This window comes from Stegodyphus dumicola, chromosome 11, assembly GCF_044657685.1.
Source record: "Stegodyphus dumicola isolate Sdum_Otavi_A_Nest chromosome 11, ASM4465768v1".
NCBI classification, from domain to species: Eukaryota; Metazoa; Arthropoda; class Arachnida; order Araneae; family Eresidae; genus Stegodyphus; species Stegodyphus dumicola.
The window spans coordinates 159,492,904-159,517,065 of NC_140778.1; the positions used below are offsets into that span (position 1 = coordinate 159,492,904).

The 24,162-nt window shown below is 34.2% G+C and overlaps 1 protein-coding gene across 2 annotated transcripts in view; it reads right to left on the minus strand.

The window, feature by feature from the left end:
• Npl4 (nuclear protein localization 4) overlaps positions 1-8,310 on the minus strand; it is a 61,085-nt gene extending 52,775 nt beyond the window's left edge. The window contains exons 1-3 of one of the 2 annotated variants that reach the window (XM_035369026.2): positions 8,171-8,292; positions 7,801-7,924; positions 3,918-3,998 (exon numbers count right to left, since the gene is read on the minus strand). In XM_035369026.2, coding sequence (XP_035224917.1) covers positions 3,918-3,938 — 21 coding nt within the window. In that variant the 5' untranslated portion in view covers positions 3,939-3,998; positions 7,801-7,924; positions 8,171-8,292. Of the gene's footprint in view, positions 1-3,917; positions 3,999-7,800; positions 7,925-8,170 lie in introns of both variants that reach the window. The other variant, XM_035369025.2, reaches the window with a different exon arrangement.
• Between the last annotated feature and the right edge of the window lie 15,852 nt (positions 8,311-24,162).

Sequence of the window (24,162 nt, forward strand, 5' to 3'; positions counted from 1 at the left end):
ATATGAAATGGGTTTACCCTGTTTCCAAGGTAAAGTTTCATTTTTCGACTAAGTTTTATGCAGTATTGTACTTCATTCGTAAAATTTACGACTCGCGCCTGCTCTTGCTAATAGATTTAATAATTATTGTTTTTACGTTTTTAATACATTTTACATAATTTAAAGTTTTGTTTATATAATAATGTTTTTATGTACGTTATATTATGTTATTAATTTATTGTACAAAGGTAAAAACTATGTATTTCGCATATTTTTGACAATATGTCTTCAAAGCTGGTAAAATGGGAAGATATCACACATATTCTTCAAGAATTCTCTGATAAAGAAAATGAAAGGACTGATGCGGAAGTGTTTTCGGACAGCAATAGTGATTTTTGCGAGGAAAATATTGAAGTAAATTGTATCAGCAGTGAATCTGAGCAATCCATGTCTGAAGACGATCAAGAAGAATCAATTGAAGACGACGACTTTTATACTGGCAGAGACAAAATTACTAGATGGCATTAAAATGCCTCTAAAACTAAAAAGCTGAACATTGTGAAAGCTCTTCTTGGCATGAAAAGTTTTGCAAAAGGTTTAGATGATGAAATTGGATCATTTACGATAATAGAGTAAATATGATTGATGAAATTTTGAAATATACAAACCAACATATAAGTTATCCGAGATGGAAACATGATTACTCGAGAGAAAGAGAATGCCAGGATACTACAAGACGTGAAATGATGGCATATTTTGGATTATTGTATTTGACAGGAGCAAAAAAAGCGCATCGTGTCAAGGAGTTATTTAAAAATTATGGCACAGGTGTGCAAATTTCAAGGGCAGTCACGAGTTATAAAAGCTTTTTTTTTCCCCTAATAAGATGTCTTTGATCTGATGATAGAACAACCAGAAAAAAACAAGTCTAAAATAGATAAACTAGCAGCTATACGAACAATTTTTGACACTTTTCTAAGGAACTGCTATAGTACGACTGAATTTGCTACAACAGAAAAAATGTTGCCTTCCTTTTGTAGTCGTTGCCAGTTTATTCAATATGCCCCCAGTAAACCTTCAAAATATGGAATAAAAATGTACACTCTGTGTGATTCAAAGACATTTTATGCCTATAGTCTTGAAATTTATTGATGATAACAACCAGATGGCCCATATGCAGTTTCAAGTTCTCTACTAGATGTTGTAAAAAGACTGGTTACTACAACTGAAAATTTGTGCAAAAATGTAACTATCTACAATTATTACATAAGTATTCCTCTTGCTAATTACTTTAAAAAAAAAAAAAACTAACATTTATAGGAACCCTGAGAAGAACCAAAAAGAAATTCCACCATAGGTTTTGCCATGTTAAAAAAAAGGATGGTTAGATCGAGTATATTTAGCTTTTAAAAAGATAACACTCTAGTTTTGTACGTTCCTCTTAAAAACAGAGTTGTTACACTGCTTTCAACAATGCACGACACATCAAATATTGATAATGACACCAGTAAACCTGAAATTGTTTTGGATAACAACTCTATGAAAGGATGGATAGATACTGCTGACAAAATGTGTGCTACTTACTCAGTATCACAAAGAGATAGCCATGTGCAGTCTATTAGTCTCACAAACATTGCCAGAATAAATGAACAAATTTTATATTTGCTAAAGGAACCTGATAATCAACGAAGCTGAAGAATTTTCTGAAAAACTTAGCTCTTAAGTCTTATGAAAGAACACCTTACAGGTCAAGCCAAAATCTCTTCATTGTCACGCAATATTTCAGTATTTCTAAATATTAATTATGCACCAACTTCTGAGAAAACAACTGCAGCAAGTACTGAAATGAGGAACTTGCGGTTTGTGTGTAAAAGAAAGGAGACGATCATCAGCATCCATGAAATGCTATACCTGCAAGCGACATTCGCTTACAAAAATATGATGTACGAAATGTATGGACGATGAAGATACTAATTAGAGACTTATAAGCAGAGAAGTATTTAGATTAGTTTTCTTATGTTAAACATTCTTAAATTTTCTTGACTTTGTCTTTCCACCTTCAGTAGACTTTTGTGTGTGCAAAGTAATAATTTTGTTTCTTGTTAACAAACAGTTATTAATTTCTTTTACTGTAGTTAGAGTATATATATATATATATTTCAAATAATCAAAGATAAATAATTTCTATAGATGTATATATATATTTATAATTTCTCTTAATTTTTATTAAACATTTTGCATTTGTAATAGTTTAAATCTGTAAAAATAGACGAAAATATTCTGTCGTAAAATTTACGACACGCGCTCGTTCGTGAAATAAATGAGTGCGTGCCTGCTGGAAGGCTAATATATATACTTATATTTAATATAATTTTGTCCACAAATTTAAAAGAAAAATATAATTGAACAGAACTCATTTAATATATACCTTAATTATCATATTTAGCACGATTATTATGTAAGCACTTTATTTAAAATAACAACATATGACAGAAAATTCATATTTATTATTTTATGTAATAAATTTTAATAATAATTTTAGCAATCTATTTAAAATACATACAGAATCAAAAATTTTTGTATTTAAAACAAAATTATCCCAGGTTATTTCTGCACAGTATGCTGCTGAAAATTAATCAGTATAGACATACAGCAAGAAATTTAGAACCAATTCCACAAAGACCCACAAATACACACATATATATATATATATACACAAGGTCTGTCCTGAATGTAATGTCAGTGAATTTATTGTGACACGACTGACTAACCAGTTGAGACTGGTAGTGGGGAAAGGCAGCTAAGCAGTGCGAAGTCGCTCAGTATGCTTCAAGCTTTCTGAGTGAGGACAGGTCTGTCCATGAGAGTTGCTTTTTGATCTTGTGGCAAGTGAAAATGCAGCATTTGTTATAACAAAGATTTACAATTAAGTTTTGTGTGAAACTTGGCAAGACCATTACAGACAGATTGGCAAGTATTTCAGTGGCACAAGTCTTTTTCGGAAGGCCGGGAAGAGGTCAACAACGGAGATCATGCCGGACAGTCATCAACGACCACCACAGCTGACAATGTGATGCGAGCGAGGGAACTGCTGAACTCAGACTGATGATTAAGTGTTCATTTAATGGCCAACATGTTAAACATCTCGAAACCTCAAGTTTATGAAATTGTTAAAAACCATATTAACATGAGGAATGTGTGTGAAAAATTGGTTCCAAATTCATTCTGAAAATTTTGGCAATTTCTATGAGGTGACTGCAGTAATACGTACATTCTTAGATTTTCAGTTGCTTAAGTGGATGAACTGGCAGCTGCCAGATATGAGGACTTTCAAGTTAACCACAAATACAACTTTATTGATCCTGATATGGGATAGCATGTGCAAAATTGGCTAGCACTACTTAGATTACTACTTCATCTAAATCATCGGCTACTAACTGCATGAAGACACTTCACCTTTAAACGAAATCATGAGTTTTATGTCTCAGATATTAATCTGGTAAAATCCATTATTTTGCATTTTGTATTTGTTTAATAAAGTAATCATTCCTTTAATGAAACTTTATATATCTGTATGGTTGCTGCATCTAGTTACATTCTGCATTAATGTTTATGTTTGATACTAAGTGGCACTCTACTAACAATATGGTATCAACATTAAAACCGTTATGGATATTTTATGTTTTCCTTCTTCTTTATCATTAAATGGTTGAAATCCATTAAGAGTTGGGACAGTTGAAATCAGTTTGAAAAGTTCCATGAAAGTACTCTATATCAAAGTTCTTTGACATATAAATCTAAATCAGGCCCATATAATGTACGTATAAAAAAAGATTATACTAATTAATATCAGAAAGAACTCTACGTTACTTCTATGTGAAAATTATTAATTTGATTAAAAAAATCAGTTTGTTTAATAACTGATGAAAAATTTTTACCTTTGTCATAAAGGACATCATACTCTCTGATGACTTGCATTCTATTCTTTTTGTCCCCTCAGGGGATTGCACAGCAACCAACTAGAAAAAATAGGATAAAAGAATTTTACATTAATTTAATTATTAAAAAATACACATATATATATATATACGTGCTAAACATGTAAATCAAAATAACAATTAGCGATAGTCTTTAATTACCCCTCTCTATTCTAAAAATAGTAATAATTTTTCTGGACTTCATCATTTCAAGTTCAGTCTATGTCACATGGCTTTAATGCTGATGGCATAGTTAATTCGGAATCTAAACTCAAAATTTCAAGAAGTGAAACCTTTCTCTTAACAAACAACCTAAACCAAAATTTTCTCTTGGTGAGCCTTCATACTGGATAATTGTCCCATTTTTGTTTCTATCTCTGTGCTATTTTTCTATTGCAACAGTATAAAAAATGTAAATATTCTAGATATAGGCATCATTAGAGTATCAAGTGAATTGTGGCCTTAAATGTCATTTGAACTAAAAAGTGAATATTTAATCTAACTCGGCTGCCAAGTTTTCTAGTCATTATAGATTCAACAATTTAGCATTCTATGCAATCAGAATTCTTCCTTTTCAGTATGAATCTATGTTCTATGCTTTCTACAAGCTGTGCCATCAGTATTTTTGTGTCTCAGTGTTCCTACATGAGTACTTCTATTGTTTATATATGTCAACAAATAAACCTGTAACATGTTTATAACAGCAATCTGAAAACTTCAAATTACAGCTTAACAGTTTGAACAGGTAACTACAGTCAAAAGTCTTTATTCCGGACCCGTGATCTATAATCCAGACTTCAAAGCTACAAACTTTCTACGCATGCGTAGCGTTTACGCATGTGCGTTTAATGTATAACGAACGGTATAAGCTAAGCTAAAATTATCTATTTCAATTAATGTTGCAGATTGCATCATTCCTTAATCTTCTAATTGGAACCTGCTTATTATTTTTTGCAGACTGTTAGAGCAATTTTATAAAAGTAAGCTTGAACTTTCCATTATGTCAAAAAGAATTTTCGATTCTGGAGCTGCAAAGGATATACAAAGCGAAAGCATGTTTCGATGTCCATCAAACAAAAAGTGGAATTGCTGCAAAAAATGGATAAAGGCATATCCTTTGTTTCTCTAACCATTCCGAAATCTGCTTATCAATTTCATGCTGCTCTGCCGGGGAAGGGGGCCGTCGCAGCGCACAATGAGCTGGAAGTTGATCTGTCAGTCCTATCCTTATCTTCAGGGCAGATGTTTTTATTTTATTTGGCTTATAATTCCTTACTAAATGTAGTATTTTATCTCGATGTACTCCATCTTTGATATGATTTAAATCAAATTCCTCGTCATTATAAATATCACGAATACACATCAAATAGTTTTCTGGTTCCAATTTTCTAATTTCCACTATGTGTAATGTATCCTTTACGCATGCGCGCATTGAGAGAGATGTTTAATAAAGTAAACAAAAAATATTAAGCTTTTTTTTTTTTTTTTAAATTTTGATACCCTTTAGGTCATAATTGCTTTTTATTTCATAAATTACAGTTTCATATTTTTAATTTTATAATTTCTGCATGCCATCTTACCATATTTGAACTGACGATCTATAATCTGGAAAAACCGATAATCCAGATTAGACTTTTGACTGTATTACGCTGAATGTTATGGAAACTATTATGATGCGATTGGTTGTAATGTGTGATTGGTGATTCTGATTATTGGAGAAATTTCTCAGGGCTTATTTATGCATAGGGTTTTGGTTAGGAATTACATTACTAATTTTGTGCTTTATACCATAAAATGTCTACTGGTGATACGATTAACCTGAAGTTTCTGTATGCTTTGGAACGAATGGGAAAGAAAATGTCGATTGACTGGTGTGTAAACAAAGATTTAAATGGCTTCATTCCCCTCTCAGTAAATTACGCAGTGAGATTTAAGGATTTGGAACCTGGAGCTCATATCATCACTATGGAAGGTATGTGGGATGTAATAAAAAAAGATTTTTGAAAGAAATATCACCAACGGTCGGACAGTTCAGGGGATATTTTTGATTTTTACTTTTGTGTATTTATGTGGCGATGGCAGTATTCTAGTTCAGATAATTTTAAATAGTTTTTGGATGCTGTTAAGGAATTCTATGTAGAAGACGCAGAAATTTCTAAACAAGGGAAGTTGATATTTACTTTTTATACTGTGAAGATTAGTTAACATGTATTTCCTTTTTTTTTTTTTTTTTTGTTATTTCCTTGTTTTATTTTGATTTTGTAGATGAGCGATCATGAAAGTATCCATCCAGAGGTGTAGTTGCAAAATGCTGTTTGTGGTCGGTGACTTTTCAAGGATTAAGCGAAGTTCACACACAACTTTTATTTTGATGATTTAAACACTATATACAATATTATATACATATTCAGATAGTGGGGCTACAGTATTTTAGCCCTTTCGACGCTTCAAGATATGCGTCTGCTCACGATGAGTTACAAGATCTAACTCTTTTGGCACATCAGTGCCACCTATAATATCTCATACTTCACAACAGATTTAAAGTGGAGTTTATTAAAATATTTTTTAATGTTTTAATTATGTTTTATTGCATTATGATTTGGACAGTATTTTACTTCGAAGGCGGTTGCACGTAAACAAGAATCGCCAATTCTTGCCAAAGGCGGTGGTACCATGACATATATTTCCCCACAGACATATATCAAAGTAACACTGCAATGCGCATTCTTCTTAGCAACAGCTAAAGCAAGTTTTCATCAACACACAGATGATCAGCCATTACTTCCCAATAGATTGGCCTTCAAGTTTATCTGATAACCCATGTGATTTCTAGTTATAATGTTTTTTAGAAGACCAGTCTACAGTGAAATTATTACTTTTGCCAGAGCTAAAAGGCAGCATTCACTAACATACTCTAGCATTTACAATCAATTCACTGTGTTCAACGCTGGAAAAAATGGTTTAGGAGATGCAGAATGTCGTAGGTCATATTGAACATTTATAGCGTGATTTACAATACCATCGTCTGTAAATTTTGTGTACTTTTTTTTCCCTTGATAAATGTTGAGTGCAAAAACTGAAATTCAAGTAGTCAAATTTCATCTCATTTGTAGTAGGCCATCAAACATCTTCACAAAAATTACCACTCTATGAGAAATTTAAAATATATTCACAAAATAATAATTACTTTAAATTTAATGTTTAACAATTAAGATCAAATTTTAATAAATAATCCTAATTTTTAAAATTTTGTGATATAATTTTTACATTACTTATACATAATTTATAACTTACCTAGAATAAATAGTATATAAAGTATAAAACTGCTAACAATGGTATTTATTTGTCTATATGTACATCATATTATCCTACATAGTGTGCAATTACATAACCCACCAAAATTTTAAAGTATACATCAAAGAATAAATAGTACATCATCTTAACTTCATGCCCTACTGGGAAAAAAAAAAAAAAAAAAAAAAAAAAAATGCACAGCTGTTTTAAATCTTTTATAGAAGCACTAAAACAACTATAATTTTATACCAGTTGAAAATCTTAACTAACACAGTAAAAATAAATAAACTGAGAAGGAACTAAGTAGAATACACAGCATTTCACAGAAAACAGCAAATCCCAAAATTCTAGGTGGGAAACTGCTGAAATCTCAGTGTTGAAATACATTTCGACAAAGTAATATTTTATCCCTGTGCCCTCTTACAAATAAATTATTTTCTTCAATTAATCAAGACGTGATGAAATATGACTCAGCACAATTTACAATTTTTTGGTATTACCAATCAAAAGAGAAAGTGAAAGGAGAGAAGTATATAAACACAATAATTACATTAATAATCTTCTATTAATCGATTATTCGAAAATTCATCAGGCTCTTCTTATCCAGCTGCTGTATGCTCACCTTATTCGTCTTCTTATTAACTTTTTATTGATCAGATAAGTAAGTCTACGGCCTTTTGATGAAAACCACAACATAGAAAGAACAATTCCGAAAATATAAAAAAAATGCGATTTTACGAAAAAGAATCCCATAAATATATATATATATATTTTTTTTTTTTACATTGCTCATGGTCTCTATATTAACATCGACTACTTTTATGTTTATAAAATCAAAAATATTAGCAATTGTTTTATTTCTCAAATAAATTACATAATAAGGAAGAATAAAAAACAATAAACATAAATAACCGTCATACCATTTTAATTTCGAGCAGAATTAGTTAACTCATCGAAGTACAAAGATACATTTAAATTTACATATAAGAATGACGATACAAAACTTCAGCGTCCATGTCTTGTTTCCTTTCCACGATCGTCAGAGTTCAAGTTGAAGTATTCATCTGGACTAGTATTTCTCAACCTTTTTTTTTTTTTTTAATTGGAAACACTTTAATTAAAATTAATTTTATTTTATTTAAGAACTTATTTATTTAAGAACAAATTAAGTTAGTAGAAAAATTTATGTTCTTTTTTAATAGTGAAAGACTCTTAGAGCTTCAATAATCTTTGTCTTATCAATTAGATACATTCCCCAAGAGAAGAAGAGGGAAAATGTGGTCACGTAGGTTATGAACAACATCCGCATGTGCTATGTTTACAATGGAGTCAATAGCAGATATTCCGCTGAAATTAATTGATTTTTCTAAAATTAAATAAATGCTTGGATGAGCATACAGCAGCTGGAGTTGCTTGCTTTATGAAGAGATTCGACTGAGCTGTTGAGTGTGAAGGTGCGTTTCTCGCTCTTCCAATCTGACAAACTTTTCATATTTTTACGTTTGATCTCATCAAAGTTGTTGCTTTGTGATCCAACTATGGCTCTCAAGCATTTTCCTATTAATGTTACTCATTCAAGTAAAGTTTTACAGCAATTAAATATTGACAAAAGGGGTAGTTTATGGGATACCACACTGAATATGAATTTACATGCCGCACTAAATAATGCTGCTAATATGCAGTGCAGATTTAGTGCCTCAAGATAAGCTACTAGACACAAAGTTAAATTTTATTATTTCTGCACGCAAAGAATCTATCTCCAACTGTTCAAAAATTCTGACAGAAAACTTCCATTTCGGCTTTAGATGCTTCACCTTCCCAAGATGGCAGGAAGAATTCTACTCTAAGATAAAATAAAAAGAAACTGTCTGGGCTTTCTCCAAGAAAACCAGCCAAGCCGGCTACCACCAAGGAAGCTACTCCAGTGATTTCGACTTCTAATAATTTCGAAGTGTTAAAAACCGGACTTTCCTATTCGTGAAAATCAAGTGTCAAAAAACGGGCCTGTGCAAATGGAAATTGCTCCCGCGAAAAAGACTGCCGAAAGCGAAGAAAAGGAAGAAAGATTACCTCCGGTCATCTGCCCCAGACCGGAGGTGACCTGGGAAGATATTAGATACCTTTTTCGCTAACCATAAGATCCAGAACTTTACGGGACATCTGTCCAGAGAAAAGATCTCTATTTAATTTGACTCCAATGCTATGCGAGATAAGGCCTTAACCTGACTTATGAAAGAAAAAATACAGTTTAGTCCTTTCAGAAGTAAAATGCAGTCTCCTATCAAAGCGGTCAGCAGAAGTGTCCTTGCTGACACCATGGAAAGGATACACTGCTGGAAAGAGCAGGGCTTTCCAGTGTTAAAGGTGAAGTAATTCACCAGGAAATTTCCGGTGAAAGAAGAGAAACTCCCTGTTTTCTTCATGTCATTAATTTATTAATTACCCGTTCCCGGTTGTACTTATTTCGGATTTCAAGGGCAGCACCTTCGGCTGCCCTTGAAAACTGGCTCGCTCTTGAAAACAGGCAACCGGCTCGGTTTTGACTATTTCTCGAGAACACTTCGAAATCTCCTTGTTTTCCATAAGTAAACCTTCAAACATCCACCTCCATCGCACCCAATTTTTGTGATCCTAAAATTTTGTCTGCAGTAAATGCTTGCATGACTACAATGAAACTCGTTTTCACTTCTGAGGAACTCACATGGTTAGTCTTGGCAATAAAATTGTTTAGAATGCAGATTAAGTAGTACTGGCGGCAATAACCTCTTAAGGTATTATTAAGTCAAGGATGCAGAGCTACAGAAAATTTAATTCATTTAACATCAAACAACCAGGAAAACATTATTACATTTTATAATGTGCGAAGTGCTGACAAGTGGTAACATTATCTTTCATTTTTAGAACAGTGTTTTTTAACTAGAATAGGATGCTGCCAAATAAATTATACAAAATATGATATTGCGCATTAAAACAAATATTAATATAACAAAAAGTTAAAAGACATTTCTTGGAAACAATGTAAGTAATGTTGAATATGAAGGAAGCTTACTTTTCAACTGGATCGCTATATAAATTTAAACTTCGGCATGGAATCTCATGTCACATAATAAATGGAGAGTCAAAAATGAGTTCCTGTTGATTCGGTTGAAGAATGGCTCAAGAATGTATGCACCAAAATAGATAGATATGAAATTTTAAAACGTTTTTAATATTGGTGAAACTGCTGTTATCTTTAATCTTGTATGCCTACAGGAACCATATCTTTCAAAACTAACCAGAGCTATGGAGCTAATCATAGTAAAGGACGTCTGAATGTTTTTCTTTGCGTAAATGCTGCTGGTATGGAAATATGACTCCTTTAGTTATAGGGAAGCCGGCAAAAAACAACGTTCTACAAATATCTTAAAAACATCAAAGTGCCCTTATATATCAGGATTAAGGACGAGCAGGTAAAAGTAATTTTTCTTGCAAAATCTACAGGCTTGTATAATTTTGGGAGTCGATTTTCTCTCACTAGCTTAAATCCAGTTAGATTTCTAGCAGGCATCATTCAAATTATCCATGAAGCCAGTCCCAGATGTGAAAGCAGAGCCCCACTCATTAAATCTTCAGCACCTGCCATGTGAAGAACAAGAAAAGTTGCTGCAAATGGTAAGTGAGTTCTTTACTTCGTTTAGCGGCACACCGGATTTTTTACACAAGTTATGCCCGACTCAATAGATTCTGGAGACTCACAACCGGTTAGGCACAAGCCGTAGCACTTTGAAAAATCTAAAGAACCAATTATTGAGTGGCATATCAAAGATATGATAAAAGAGTAAAAGATCATTACGGCAATTTCCAGTAGTTATGCCAGTCCGGTTGTTTTGTGTAAGAAAAATAAGGAATACTCGGTTACACACCCGAAAAAGTGGCGTTTTGCAATAGTTTATCGCAAATTAAATGGTGTTACAAAATACCCGGTGTACCCATTACCGATTATTGAGGCAATCTTGAGATACATAACTTCCACTAGATACATGACTACATTAGATTTAACGTCCGGTTATTTTCAAGTAGGAGTAAAGCTTGAAGATGGACATAAAACGGCGTTTATAACTAAGTCTGGCACTTATGCATTTTTGCATATGTCGTTTAGCCTGTCAAGCGTGCCAGCAACATTTCAACGTTGTATGGACATTGTTTTAGGACGCGTCCTAGAGAAGAGCACTCTTATTTATTTTGATGATATCATTGTTACCAGTGAAAATTTAGAACAACACATTAAAGACTTAAGAGAGTTGCTTTCATTGTTAAATGAGGCCGGTCTAAAAGTTAATGTTGATAAGTGAAAATTTGCAATAAAAAATTACATTATTTGGGTATAAAATTTCTCAGAAAGGAACTGAAACAGACAAATCAAAAATAAGTGCAATTCAAAATTATCCGCCGTCAAATACTGCAAAAAATTACCTTCTTATCTAGGAATTTTTTCGCACTTACTAACTACTTTTTTATTATTTCGCAATAATTACCGAACAGCTATTAAAGTTAAAACGAAGATTTTCTTGGACAGCCGAGGCTAAGCCCACTTTTGAAAAATTAACACAAGCCCCTGTGTTAAAATTTCCCCAAAATGATGAAAATTTAGAGACTGCGGCAAGATTCGTAGGATCACGCTGCTTTCCCAAAATGGGCAGCCCGTGGCATTCTTTAGTCGTATTTTAAATGATACTGAAAAAAAATTATTCGGTCACAGAAAGAGAAACACTTGTGGTACTGTTAGCGGTTCAGAAGATCTGAGTCTATTTTGGAAGTTCTCCAGTAACAGTCTATTCCGATCATATGGCGGTCGATGGATTATATTCGGGAAAGAATCTGTCGCCAAGACTAATAAGATGAACACTTAAGTAGTAAGCGCGAGTACTCGGGTGACTGAAGTGATGTACAGAAAAGGGGCGTGGTCTTCGCCATCTTGGATCACGTGCAACCGGAAGTGACGTAGAAGGATGGGATGAAGTTGACGGAATAACATCATCAATGTTTCGATTTTATTCTGTGGCAACGACCCTATTTTTCAGAGTTTTTCTTTTTTATGGCAACGAACATTTTTTATCTTTGTGGCAACGAACACTTTAACTACGTGTTTGGCATGACATCAGTTTTTTTATTTTATTATTTTTAATTATTTACGTTTTTTAATTATCTAACACGTAATTAATATTAATTATTTAGTACGTCATTAATTTTAATTATTAAGTATTATTTTTAATTATTTAGTACGTCATTATTTTTAATTAGTTTTAAATTTTTTCATTACTTATTTTTATAATACATTTTATGTAATAGCACGAGTTTTAAAAAGAACTCCACAGCCGAGATTCGAACTCGCCATTTCTGAGATGGGAGACTAGCATTTTACCTCTCGGATGGCACTTAGCTTTATCAAACTTGTTATTTCACACATTTTTTCTTCCTTGTACGAAGTAAAAAGGAAGTATTGTAATCGCGAAAAGTTTCAGGCAGCAAATTTCAACGAAAATATCCATTTTGACCGCTATCGAATGCAATTTAACGATGTTTTTGCGTGATATCTGTACGTAAGGACAGAATAAAATACTCTTTTCCTTCAAAAAAATTATAAAACTGCTTTAAAATTAATTCTGAAGGGAATTTTTCGTGGCGTCTGTACGAACGTATATACGTACGTGCGTACGTACGTATCTCGCATAACTCAAAAACGAGTAGCCTCAGAAGGTTGAAATTTTGTATATAGGACTGCTATAACATGTAGATGTGCACCTCGTATTTTGGTTGCAATCGGCCGCACCAAACGTATATAAATATATTTATATATATATCCACTCTGTTACCCGGCTCAGTAATCTCAGTTTCTTTACTCTTATATGTTTGTAAAATGTACATTTTTTTCTTTAAAAATGATTGAATTATGTTGTTTTTATCTTCCGGTTAAGGATTTTATGCCTTTAGTAAATGTGTGTGCAATATTTTTAGAATTATCAGCAATTTTAAACTTGTTTAATTGCCGCTAAGCCTGTTTTTAATGGCGGCCATTGATGTTTACATTTGAAACAGGAGACTAATGGATTTGTTGCCAATCTAGAGAAACTTAACTTCGCAACAACAAAGATAACGCATTCATTTATTATTGCCAATTAAATCATGCTTAATTCTTTTTGGAATTTTTTCGAGGAAATAAGCGTTTGAGATTTACTTCGTAATTTTTAATATAGGTATTTTGAGTTTTTATGTATTTTTGCCTTCTCGCGAAGTGAGAACTGAATTAATTAAATGAGAAATACTCAATCGTCTGTGAAAAACTGTTTCTTTTTTGTTTTGTTTTCTTAATTTCTTTTATACATAGTTCTAGCTTTATTATAGTATTTGAATAGAACATGTGGCAATGATTAGATAATTCTTTAAATGATGTACATTTTGTGTATTCTGAGTTATAATATGAATGAAATATAATACTGTTAAGTAAACCTAGCGCCAGAGTGTCGCTATGGTAAACAAAGTGAATTTTAAAGAATGTATTTATTCTATTGTGGTTTATACGCTGTCGGCGAAGTAGGTTTAATTCAATCTAATAAGTTTAAATAAAATGCAAGAAAAAATGCGTATAATTTAATATTCCGTACAAGGAAGTCATGTTGTGTACACATCAGATTTTTTTGTCCAATAACAAGTTTGTGTTGAGACTTTTGTTGGTCAGTGGTCTTTTATAACTTGGTAACTGAAATTAGCTGATATGCTGTACATCAAGACTCATTGTTCGGCGGGTAGTGGGTGGCGTACCGGGGACGATATTCACAATTTGTCCTGTTCTGCACACGGAATCATTTTTTTATACTGGCCATTACGGGTACGTACTTTTATGATATTTTATTCTAATCTTATATGATTGTATTTTATATTTATGCGGGATATCTGTACATATGAAATGAAAATAAATATGCGTGATATCTGTACATCGGAATGAGGTTTTAGTATATAGCCCATATAGCTTTATTGAGAGTTTTAATTATCTGAATTTGTATTATTGAGAGAGTTCATTTGTGATATTGTTTGATAACATGTAAGTTGTCTAAGTTGTGTAGCATATATAGCTTTCGTATTCTGGTATTGGCGTTTATATGTAAGGCTTATTTTTGTCTGTTTTTGTGATTTCTTTTTCTTTTGTATGGTTCATTGTATTTTCTTTCTTTGTCTGTTTGATGTTTTCCTCTCGGGTTTTGTGTATGTTGAGTGTTTTTTGTGTGTTTTTGTATTTTTGTTTTTTAGTATTTAAGTAGTTCTAAGTTCCTGTATGGTCACTGTAAGTTCGTGTAGAAACTACCTCAGTAGATCTACGGCAATTCCCCGTGTAAAGCCTTTTTAAATTGTCTCTTGAGGCAGGTGAATTCGTTTAGGCCCTGTGTGCACCCCTTCTTCTTTTACAAAATTTTGATGCTTAGAGGTTCTCTGATGTTCCTCCATAAAGCTAATAGAAAATTCTTTGAAAAAGCAAAAAATTGTTCTCATATGAAACACTTCAAAGTATTCGATTACGAGATCTTTGCAGAGGACGCACGTATTCGACCGCTTGCGGCCTTCACCGCTCGAGATTCGAACTTCCCTACGTAACTTTATCACGAGTGCAACGTCGCTGTATATATGTATATAGACTTATTTTGCCGTATTTTATTTTATACTCTTTTCATTTTATTTGCATGTATTTTATTATTCTAATAAATTGTATTGTATCAGCTTATTTGTATAACTTTATTATGACATGTGCCTATCATGAACAACAGAACAAGTCTGATTTTCACCCTGTCTTTGCCTCTCCTGGTCCTGGGCTTCGTCTGCGTGTTTCTCTAGACTTGTGAAGTCATGCTGTCACCCCCTCTTCGTACTACTGATGCCTCCTTTCAATCGTCATTGCTTACTACCGTCATGCGCCCTTTGGACCTATGTGTCATGAGCCGGAAACATTGCGTAAAAACAGCAATATGCCGGCAATATTGTTGATGATGATGATGATGATTGATTTTTTTATAGGAAACTTAGGTTGTGAAATTTTGATTTTGAACTTTGAATATTGTTCAAGTTTTTTTCTGAACTTTGAATTTTTAAGATTTTATATTATGACATTTATGTAAATTTTATTTTTGACTTAAAACCCGATACCCGAATTAAATTTTTGAGTTCAATATGGCTGGCTCAGATAAAAATGAATCAAGAGAGGAGGATTCTTTTGATAAAATTCTAAGAGAAACATGTAATATAAACATGATCGTGAAAGAGATTGCAGCAACCATGCAACGGCATTTTAAATTAAATGTTAACTGTTTGTATTTTCATGTATAGCAGTGCTGCAACTATGTATTTTTTCTGAAGTGAAGTGAACTGATTCTTCTGAGTTAGTCTTCCTTGTGCCTATGCTGTTGTCGCTAGCTGCATAAACGCGGCGTGATATGTTTTTGTAGAATGTTCTTTTCTTTCGCTATGTAAATTGTAAATAAATGTGATTGATTGAATAAATTTAGCTTATTTGTGAATATGCAGAACAAACCTGCCGTATTTGGTGACCTATGGACGAAAAATAAGTTAAATTAATTGGTCACATGCTTTGCTAAGCCTTGCTGTGTTAAGCCTATCCCACTGTGGCGACTTCGCTTTCTGGATAATTACGATTATATTGTTTCTACTCTCCGGAACTATTTCCACATACTAGCGATGCCTCCACCCAATCAGCAGAGCCAAGTAGCGAAAGTTGCACTCCGCATTCCACCTTTCTGGAAGGCTAACGTGCGGTTGTGGATCGAACAGTGTGATAATGCCTTCATTTATAGCGGAATTATAAGTGAGGAAACGAAACTTTCTGCTCTTATAGCGAATATAGATGCGGAAACTCTGTCACACATCTCGGATATCGTACTAAACCCTCTGGACTCTGACAAATATAAAAAAACTGTCTGAGAGGCTCATCAGTGAAATTGAAGATTCGGAACACCAGAAAATTAAAAATCTCCTCACTGAACTTCAGTTGGGGGATGAATGGCCTAGTCATCTCCTACAGAAAATGAAAGAGCTAGCTAGGAAACAGCTTAATGATGACTTTTTGCAAAATTTATGGATGCAACGGATGCCAGCCCATATCCAAACAGTTTTGTCCGCTTCTTCTGAAACACTTGATCAGCTAGCAATTATAGCTGATAAAGTCGCTGAGGTTGTTCAACCTAGCGCAATCTGTGCTACTTCTGGAGCTGGAACGTCCTTGGATTCCAATGGCATCACAACTGAAACCCTAGCCAGGCAGATCGAAGAATTTACACGCCAAGTTTCTGAACTTTCCCGTGCTCAAACAACAACTAGGTTCCGGAGTCGCTCACCCTCTCGTTCCAGGAAAGGTAATACTTCCAGTAATGTGTGTTTCTATCATAACAGTTTTGGTGATAAGGCACGCAAATTTGCTAAGCCTTGCGCGTATCAACAGCAAAAAAACCTGTAACTCCCGTCATAGCTGGGATGATGGAAGTATTCAAAAGCCCAGTCGGTTATTTCTTCACGACAGGAAGACTGGCCAAAAATTTTTGATTGATTCTTCTAGTGAGATCTCAGTGTTACCTTCTTCTCCTAAAGATAAGAGAAACTGTTGTGAAACATTTGCTCTTTTTGTTGCCAACAATTCTAAGATTCCTGCATATGGATTTGTGGACAGACAGTTGGACTTGGGTCTCCGGAAACCCTTCTCATGGACATTTGTGATTCCTGATGTAACTTCTATCATCGGTGCTGATTTTTTGAAACATTTTAATCTTCTTTTTGATTTGAAACCGCAGTGTCTTATAAATCCTGAAACTTCATTGTTTACTTATGGCAATGTTGCTCACAAAAGCCAACCTTCTACTGTCACTGTTTCTGTTAATTCAGATTATGACTCCTTGCTTTCTGAGTTTCCAGATATAACAAATCCTATTCTAATTAAGCAGCCTGTTCCTCATAATGCAGTGCATCATATTTTGACCCGTGGACCACCTGTGACTTCAAAACCGAGACGACTCCATCCCAAGCTGCACGAAGCAGTGAAATCTGAGTTCCAATTCCTCCTGGATCAAGGGATAATCCGTCCTTCCAAGAGTCCATTGAGTTCACCATTGCATGTCGTTCCCATGCATGATTCTGCAGCTCGTCCGGTTGGAGATTACCGCAAACTGAATTTTGTTACTGAATTTGATAGTTATCCAATTCCGTACCTTCAAGACTTTGCTCATTCACTCTTCGGTAAATCCATTTTCTCAATGGGGTCCCTATGAGCATACTCATCTGTGTTTTGGCTTAGTGAATGTACCCCAAACCTTCATGTGCTTTATGGGCTAAAATTCCATAAGCGGGGTAAGTTGGCGCCAAACTATTTTGGCCTTCAAAATTTGGTGCATTTTTTAGGCGCACTAAATGAAAGCACAAACCTGATTTTTAAAAGTAAACAGAATAGCCACTTTTAAGTTTTGCAGTAGTGAAACGCCGTTATTTTGTGTAAACAGAATAGTAAAATGAGATGATGAAATACTAGATGAGTAAAACAAAGTCCAACAGCTTTGCAAGTAAAAGCATAGTCCTATATATATCTAATTCATCATAAAATAGTAGAATGAACAATTTTTGTAAATAATTACTGAGTAAATAAATGTATACACTTATCAAATCAAAGCACTGCGAAGTCAGTTTTAAACGTAAATAGAATAGCAAATTATGCGTATTCAGCATCATAAACTAACAAAAATATTCAAGTTACTATCGTGGAATTCAACACACTAAACAACTTTCGTTCAAAGCTTTAAATATTCCGCCTCTTTCGATTGCCACATGCAAGAAACAAAACTAAAAAGATTTAACTAAATAAAATTAAATGAAAACATTCATAAATTATAAACTTCATGTCTTATGAAATCCGACATTCTCCCACCAACAACAGTTTAACTTTCTGCAAATATTTATATAAATATAATATTAAACATATATATAACTATAATATTAAAAATATATATAACAATAATATTAAACAGTAAAATTTTTAAAAACAAACACATTATTTCAAAATTAAATTTTTAAAAAAGTCTGGCTACGCTAAATTCGCGCTCTTACAGTTACTGTCACATTCTTGCCACTAGGTGGCGGGCATCTCTTCCTTTACTTTTGCTGTAATTAAGTTTCGAGAACCAGTCGAGATTGGAACCGCTTTGAGGAGCGTAAAGACTCAGAGTTAAAAATGTACTGTCTTAAAATAGTTATCACCTACCTTGTAAATAGTGTATATTAGCTTTTTATTTCAATAAATAATTAAAAGACAAGATGGCTTGTTAGCAGTAATAGAAACTCTTACTGAAAACGTGATTATTAGAAGCCTGGCGTCGTGAACACTGAAGATGCAGCAGGTAAGGAATTTTACATTAATTTTATTGTAAATAGAAGAACCTGATGCAACATTTTTTATGGCGCCCGAACAGGGACGCCAGGTTTTTTGAAAAGTTCTAATAAAGTGAATTCAAAAGCTGAATATTAAAATTGAAGATTTTAATACTTGTTTTTGAAGTATTCAGCAAAAGAATAATTTTTGTTTTCTAAGTAAGAGTTAAATATTTGTTTTTCATGAGACGTATATTTTTTTTTTTTTTTTTTTTGTAAATGTTTGAATCTAAGAAAGATAATGGCTGAAGTAGATAAATTAAAAAAGAAAAGAAGTATCTTAAGAACTGCCGTTACAAAACTATTTAAGAAAATCGAAAGTGAATTAAATAAATCTGAAGGTAGTATTAATGAGCTCGAAGAATTGTTAGAACAGCTTAATGCTAAAGCCGAAACACTAGCTAATGCCGATGTAGAAGTTGAACCAATTCTGAGTGTAGATGAATTCGAAAATGAATTCGAAATTACAGAACAATATCGTGAGAAGGTAACGTTATGGAAATTTAGGCTTAAGAAACGGATTAAGGAACTTAATCATGACTTAAATGCACCGAACACACAGCAAAATATAAAAGACACACCTAATGTTAAATTACCAAAACTTTCGATTCCCGTATTTTATGGGAACAGTAGTCAATGGCTTACTTTTTGGAATAGTTTTGAGTCCTCAATACATAATAACGAATCATTGAACAAAGTAGACAAATTTAATTACCTGAAAGCGTATTTAGGAGGAACAGCTGCTAATTGCGTTCAAGGACTTCCGTTATCGCCGAAACATTATGATTCAGCAATTCAAATCTTACACGACCGTTTTGGAAGGAGAGACATTCTTATTAATGCGCACATGAATAATTTGCTGAATATTGAATCATTAAAAAATGCGAATGACATAAAAACATTTCGTAACTTGTATGATAAAGTACAAACACAGATTAGATGTCTCGAAGCGTTAGATGTTGTATCGGAATCTTACAGTGCTTTGCTGTGTCCGATGATTTTGAAGTTATTGCCTTCAGAATTAACGCTTGAATTTCATAGAACACAAAATGTTGGCACAGATTATAACATAAAAGATTTAATGTCATTTTTACACGCAGAACTTTCATCCCGTGAACGCACAAGGTCAACGGTTTCGCAACAGCAAAAAGTATCCGATCGGCGACAGTCTTCTTCCCCCCCTGCAACGAAAAGCGCATATGCTCTCTCAAATAGACATAATAAACCAAAGATTCCGACCGCTACAGATTTGTTTACAAAATCCGAAAGCAGAGAGGAAAATATGAACTGCGTCTTCTGTACGTTTCCGGCTTATCATTACAAGAAAAAAGGGACATTTTAAAAAGAAAATGTGCTTGCTATAAATGCCTAAAATTACACCATTTGGCTCAAAACTGCAGAACAAAAATAACTTGTTCTATTTGTAAAAAACAACATGCAACTATTATGTGTAATAAACAAAATCCTTCTGTCGAGGTTTCGGAAATTAAAAAAGACGAACAGATAGAAAATAAAGCACTTTCAAATCAAGCAGGATGTTCAGAAGTATATTTGCAAACTTTAATTGTTCGCATATATGGAAGAGGGAATAACCAATTTGTTCGAGCGATAATTGACACCGGAAGTCAAAACTCATACATAAGCAGGTATGCAGCAGAAAGGTTACAATTAAGAAGCTTAGGTGAACAAAGTGTAACCCACGGACTTTTCGGTGGCATAGAAGTTTCGGAAAAACATAAACGTTATAGAATAAAATTGGGTAGCGTAGATAAACGGTATAATTGCGAAATCAATGTATTGGATGAAAGAAAAATATGTTCTTCGGTCCCTAAAATCAAAAATATACACTGGATTGGGGAACTTAGAAGAAGAGGAATTTACGTCAGTGATGTTTTTGAAAATGGAAATTGCAGATTATTCCAGGAGAACCCCCAAGAGATTCATTTGTTGTTAGGGGCAGATGTTGCTGCAAATTTATTTACAGGTAAAATCGAAGTTCTTCCTTGGGGAAGATTAGTTGCTGTAAGTACAAGACTTGGGTGGACAGTCATGGGGAAAGCGAACACTGACAATTATGAAATAGAAAATTCCTTTTCCACGCTTTCGTTATCTTTACATATTTATGATGCCACGTTGTCAGAACTGTGGAGGCTTGATGTTATCGGAATAACAGATCCAGTTACAAAAAAGGCTAGAGAGGAAAGGGATTTGCAAGCAAAATTGCAATTCGAAAATTCTGTATCTCTAAACGAAGAAGGGCGTTATGAAGTCGCACTTCCGTGGGCAGAGAATCATGTACCACTCTCCACCCACAAGGATTTAGCGTTGAAACGTCTACAATCTACCACCCAGAAACTTTTATCTCAAAATTTATTTTCTTCATACAATGCAGTTTTTAATGACTGGTGTAACTTAGGAGTGATCGAAGAAGTTAAAGAAAATATTGCGGTTGACTATGGACATTATTTACCGCATAGACCGGTGATCAAAGAAAATAGCTCAACACCAATTCGACCGGTGTTTGATGCGTCTGCGAGGAAACAATCGTCTCCTTCTCTAAATAAGTGTTTGGAGTGTGGACCAAATTTGATAGAACTAATTCCATCTCTTTTGTTGAGATTTCGGGAAGGCAAGTTTGCTGCTATAGCAGACATTGAAAAGGCTTTCTTACAGATCAGTGTAAGGCCTCAAGATAGAGACTGGCTTCGGTTTTTCTGGTGGAATGATGTGGAAGAAAGGAAAACGAAAATATTTCGTCATACTAGGGTAGTATTTGGGGTTAAGAGTAGTCCTTTCCTTTTGGCAGCTGTTATAGAATTCCATCTACAAAAGTACGTGAAAAATTTTTCATATCATACGGAGATAATAGCTAAACTCTTGCGTAGCTTCTACGTAGATAACGTTGTTGCCAGTTTTGACAAAAAATCCGAGATGATCCAGTTCATCGAAAAATCTCGAGAAATAATGTATGAAGGAAAGTTTAATCTTCGAGGTTGGTTACATAACGGAGATAACTTGAAACATGAAACTATTTCACCCGTATTGGGTGTGTTATGGAACTCTCAGAAAGATAATTTAACTTTGAATCTGAATTGGCTAGAAGATTTTGAAATGGGTATAATAACGAAGAGAACAATTCTCGCTGTAACACACAAAATATTTGATCCTATTGGTATTGTGAGTCCTGTTCTCTTGTATCCTAAAATATTGTTGCAGAACCTATGGAAAACAGGAATTTCTTGGGATACTGAAGTTGACGAGAGTACAAAACAAAATTTTGTGAATTGGTATAAAAGCCTTTTTCTCTTAAAAGAAATATCCCTCCTACGTTGGATACATTCCAGCAAGGACAATAGGAAGTTCTGCAGCATTCACACATTCTGTGATGCCAGTAGTAATGCGTATGCTGCTGCAGTTTTCTTGAGAACTGTGACGAATTCTGGAGTTGAAATTCATCTGTTGGCATCGAAGTCTAGAGTATCTCCCGTAAAATCTATTACGATCCCTCGTCTGGAATTGATAGCTGCCACGATAGGTGCCAGACTATGCTCTTCTGTTTTAAATGGTTTGCAATGGCAAAATATGGAAACGCATTTTTGGACGGATTCTACAACAGTTTTGACATGGATTCAAAGGGAAGAGATTGTCTGGGCTGTCTTTGTGGAAAACAGAGTCAGGGAGATTAGGAAACTGACGGATCCAAAAACGTGGAAACATATTGCTGGAACAAAAAATCCAGCTGACCTCCCATCAAGAGGTTGCACCGCTAAACAACTTTTAGCAGTTAGATGGTGGGAGGGCCCCGACTGGCTGAAGAAAAATCAGGAAGAATGGCCTAGACAAAGGGAAATACCGAACATGGAAATAGTGAATTCAGAAAAAAGGAAATCAGTCATTTCTGCACTAAATACGCAAAGGGTAGAACATTTTTTTGAGAAATATTCATCTTACCATAAAATGTTAAGAATAACTGCTTGGATATGCAGATTTATCAACAACTGCAGAAGACCAGATTCTAAACAATCAGGAGAACTCACGGTCCCGGAAATAGAAACTGTAGAAAAGAAAATATGCAAGATAATACAAATAGAAGCATTTGGCAAAGAACTTAAAGTTAGCAACCTTTGTACCTTTTTTGACTCAGATGGCCTTATTCGGTTAAAGACCAAGATTACTAGAAGAGAGGAAGAAGAAAATTTTCTCTGTCCAATTGTATTGCCCTCAAATCATGACTTAGTTCATAGGTTAATTTTAGATTACCATTTGCGACTATCCCACGCTGGTGTGCAGTTCGTACTAGCCAATATTCGACAGAAATTCTGGGTCCTGAGAGGAAGAAAAACAGTACGTAAAGTTCTTATGAAGTGTGTTCGCTGTAGAAGATATAGCGCAAAGAATATAGAGACTATTCCAGCACCTCTTCCTGAAGATCGAGTTCGAGATGCTCTGGTGTTTGAAGTGACCGGAGTCGATGTAGCCGGTCCTCTTTATTTACGAAAAGAAAAAAAGGCATGGATCTTGCTCTTTACTTGCGCGGTCTATCGCGCGATACATCTTGAACTGATAGAAAGTTTATCAACAAATGCGTTCATCTTGGGATTAAGGAGATTTATTGCCAGAAGAGGTCGTCCAAGTATTATTTACAGCGACAATGGCACTGAAAATCTTTTAAGATCGATAGATTGGAAAGAAATAGAATGTAATTCAACTAGTATGAGAATACAGTGGAAGTTTAATCCCCCAACTGCTTCATGGTGGGGCGGTTGGTGGGAGAGGTTGGTACAAACAGTGAAGAAGATGTTGAGAAATGTTCTTGGCAAGTCCTGTGTCTCTTATGAGGAAATGTTGACTATACTTTGTGATATCGAATCAGTAATCAACTCAAGACCCCTTACGTACCTTTCAGAAGATCCAAATGATCTTACGGCACTAACTCCTTCAATGTTTCTACAAGATGTGCACGACGTCGGAGTGCCTGACTTAGACTACCTGGATACCATTAATCTGACAAAAAGATACAAGTTCTTGCAGAACTTAAGAGAACATTTCCGCAAAAGATTTCGTGATGAATATTTAGCTATCCTAGTGCAAAAACCATCTAAACGATCTACTCGGACTATCAACATAAATGACTTGGTGTTTGTCGGCAGCGACAACAAGAAGAGAATAGATTGGCCAATAGGTCGTGTTGTAGAACTATATCCTGGGAAAGACAACGAAGTACGTGTTGTCAAAGTGAAAACTGCAACGGGTGAATTCCTAAGACCTGTGAAACGTATTTAGCCTCTCGAACTTGATAGACCTAACTTGTTTAGTGACTTCACCATGAACAGAAAAAACTCTGCCGATAAGTGTGACAGTGATATGAACTATCAAACTAGATATGGACGTAAAACTGTAAAACCTGTTACATATTTTTAAATTGCTATACTAATTTTTGTTTCTTTTCAGTATTTTAGAA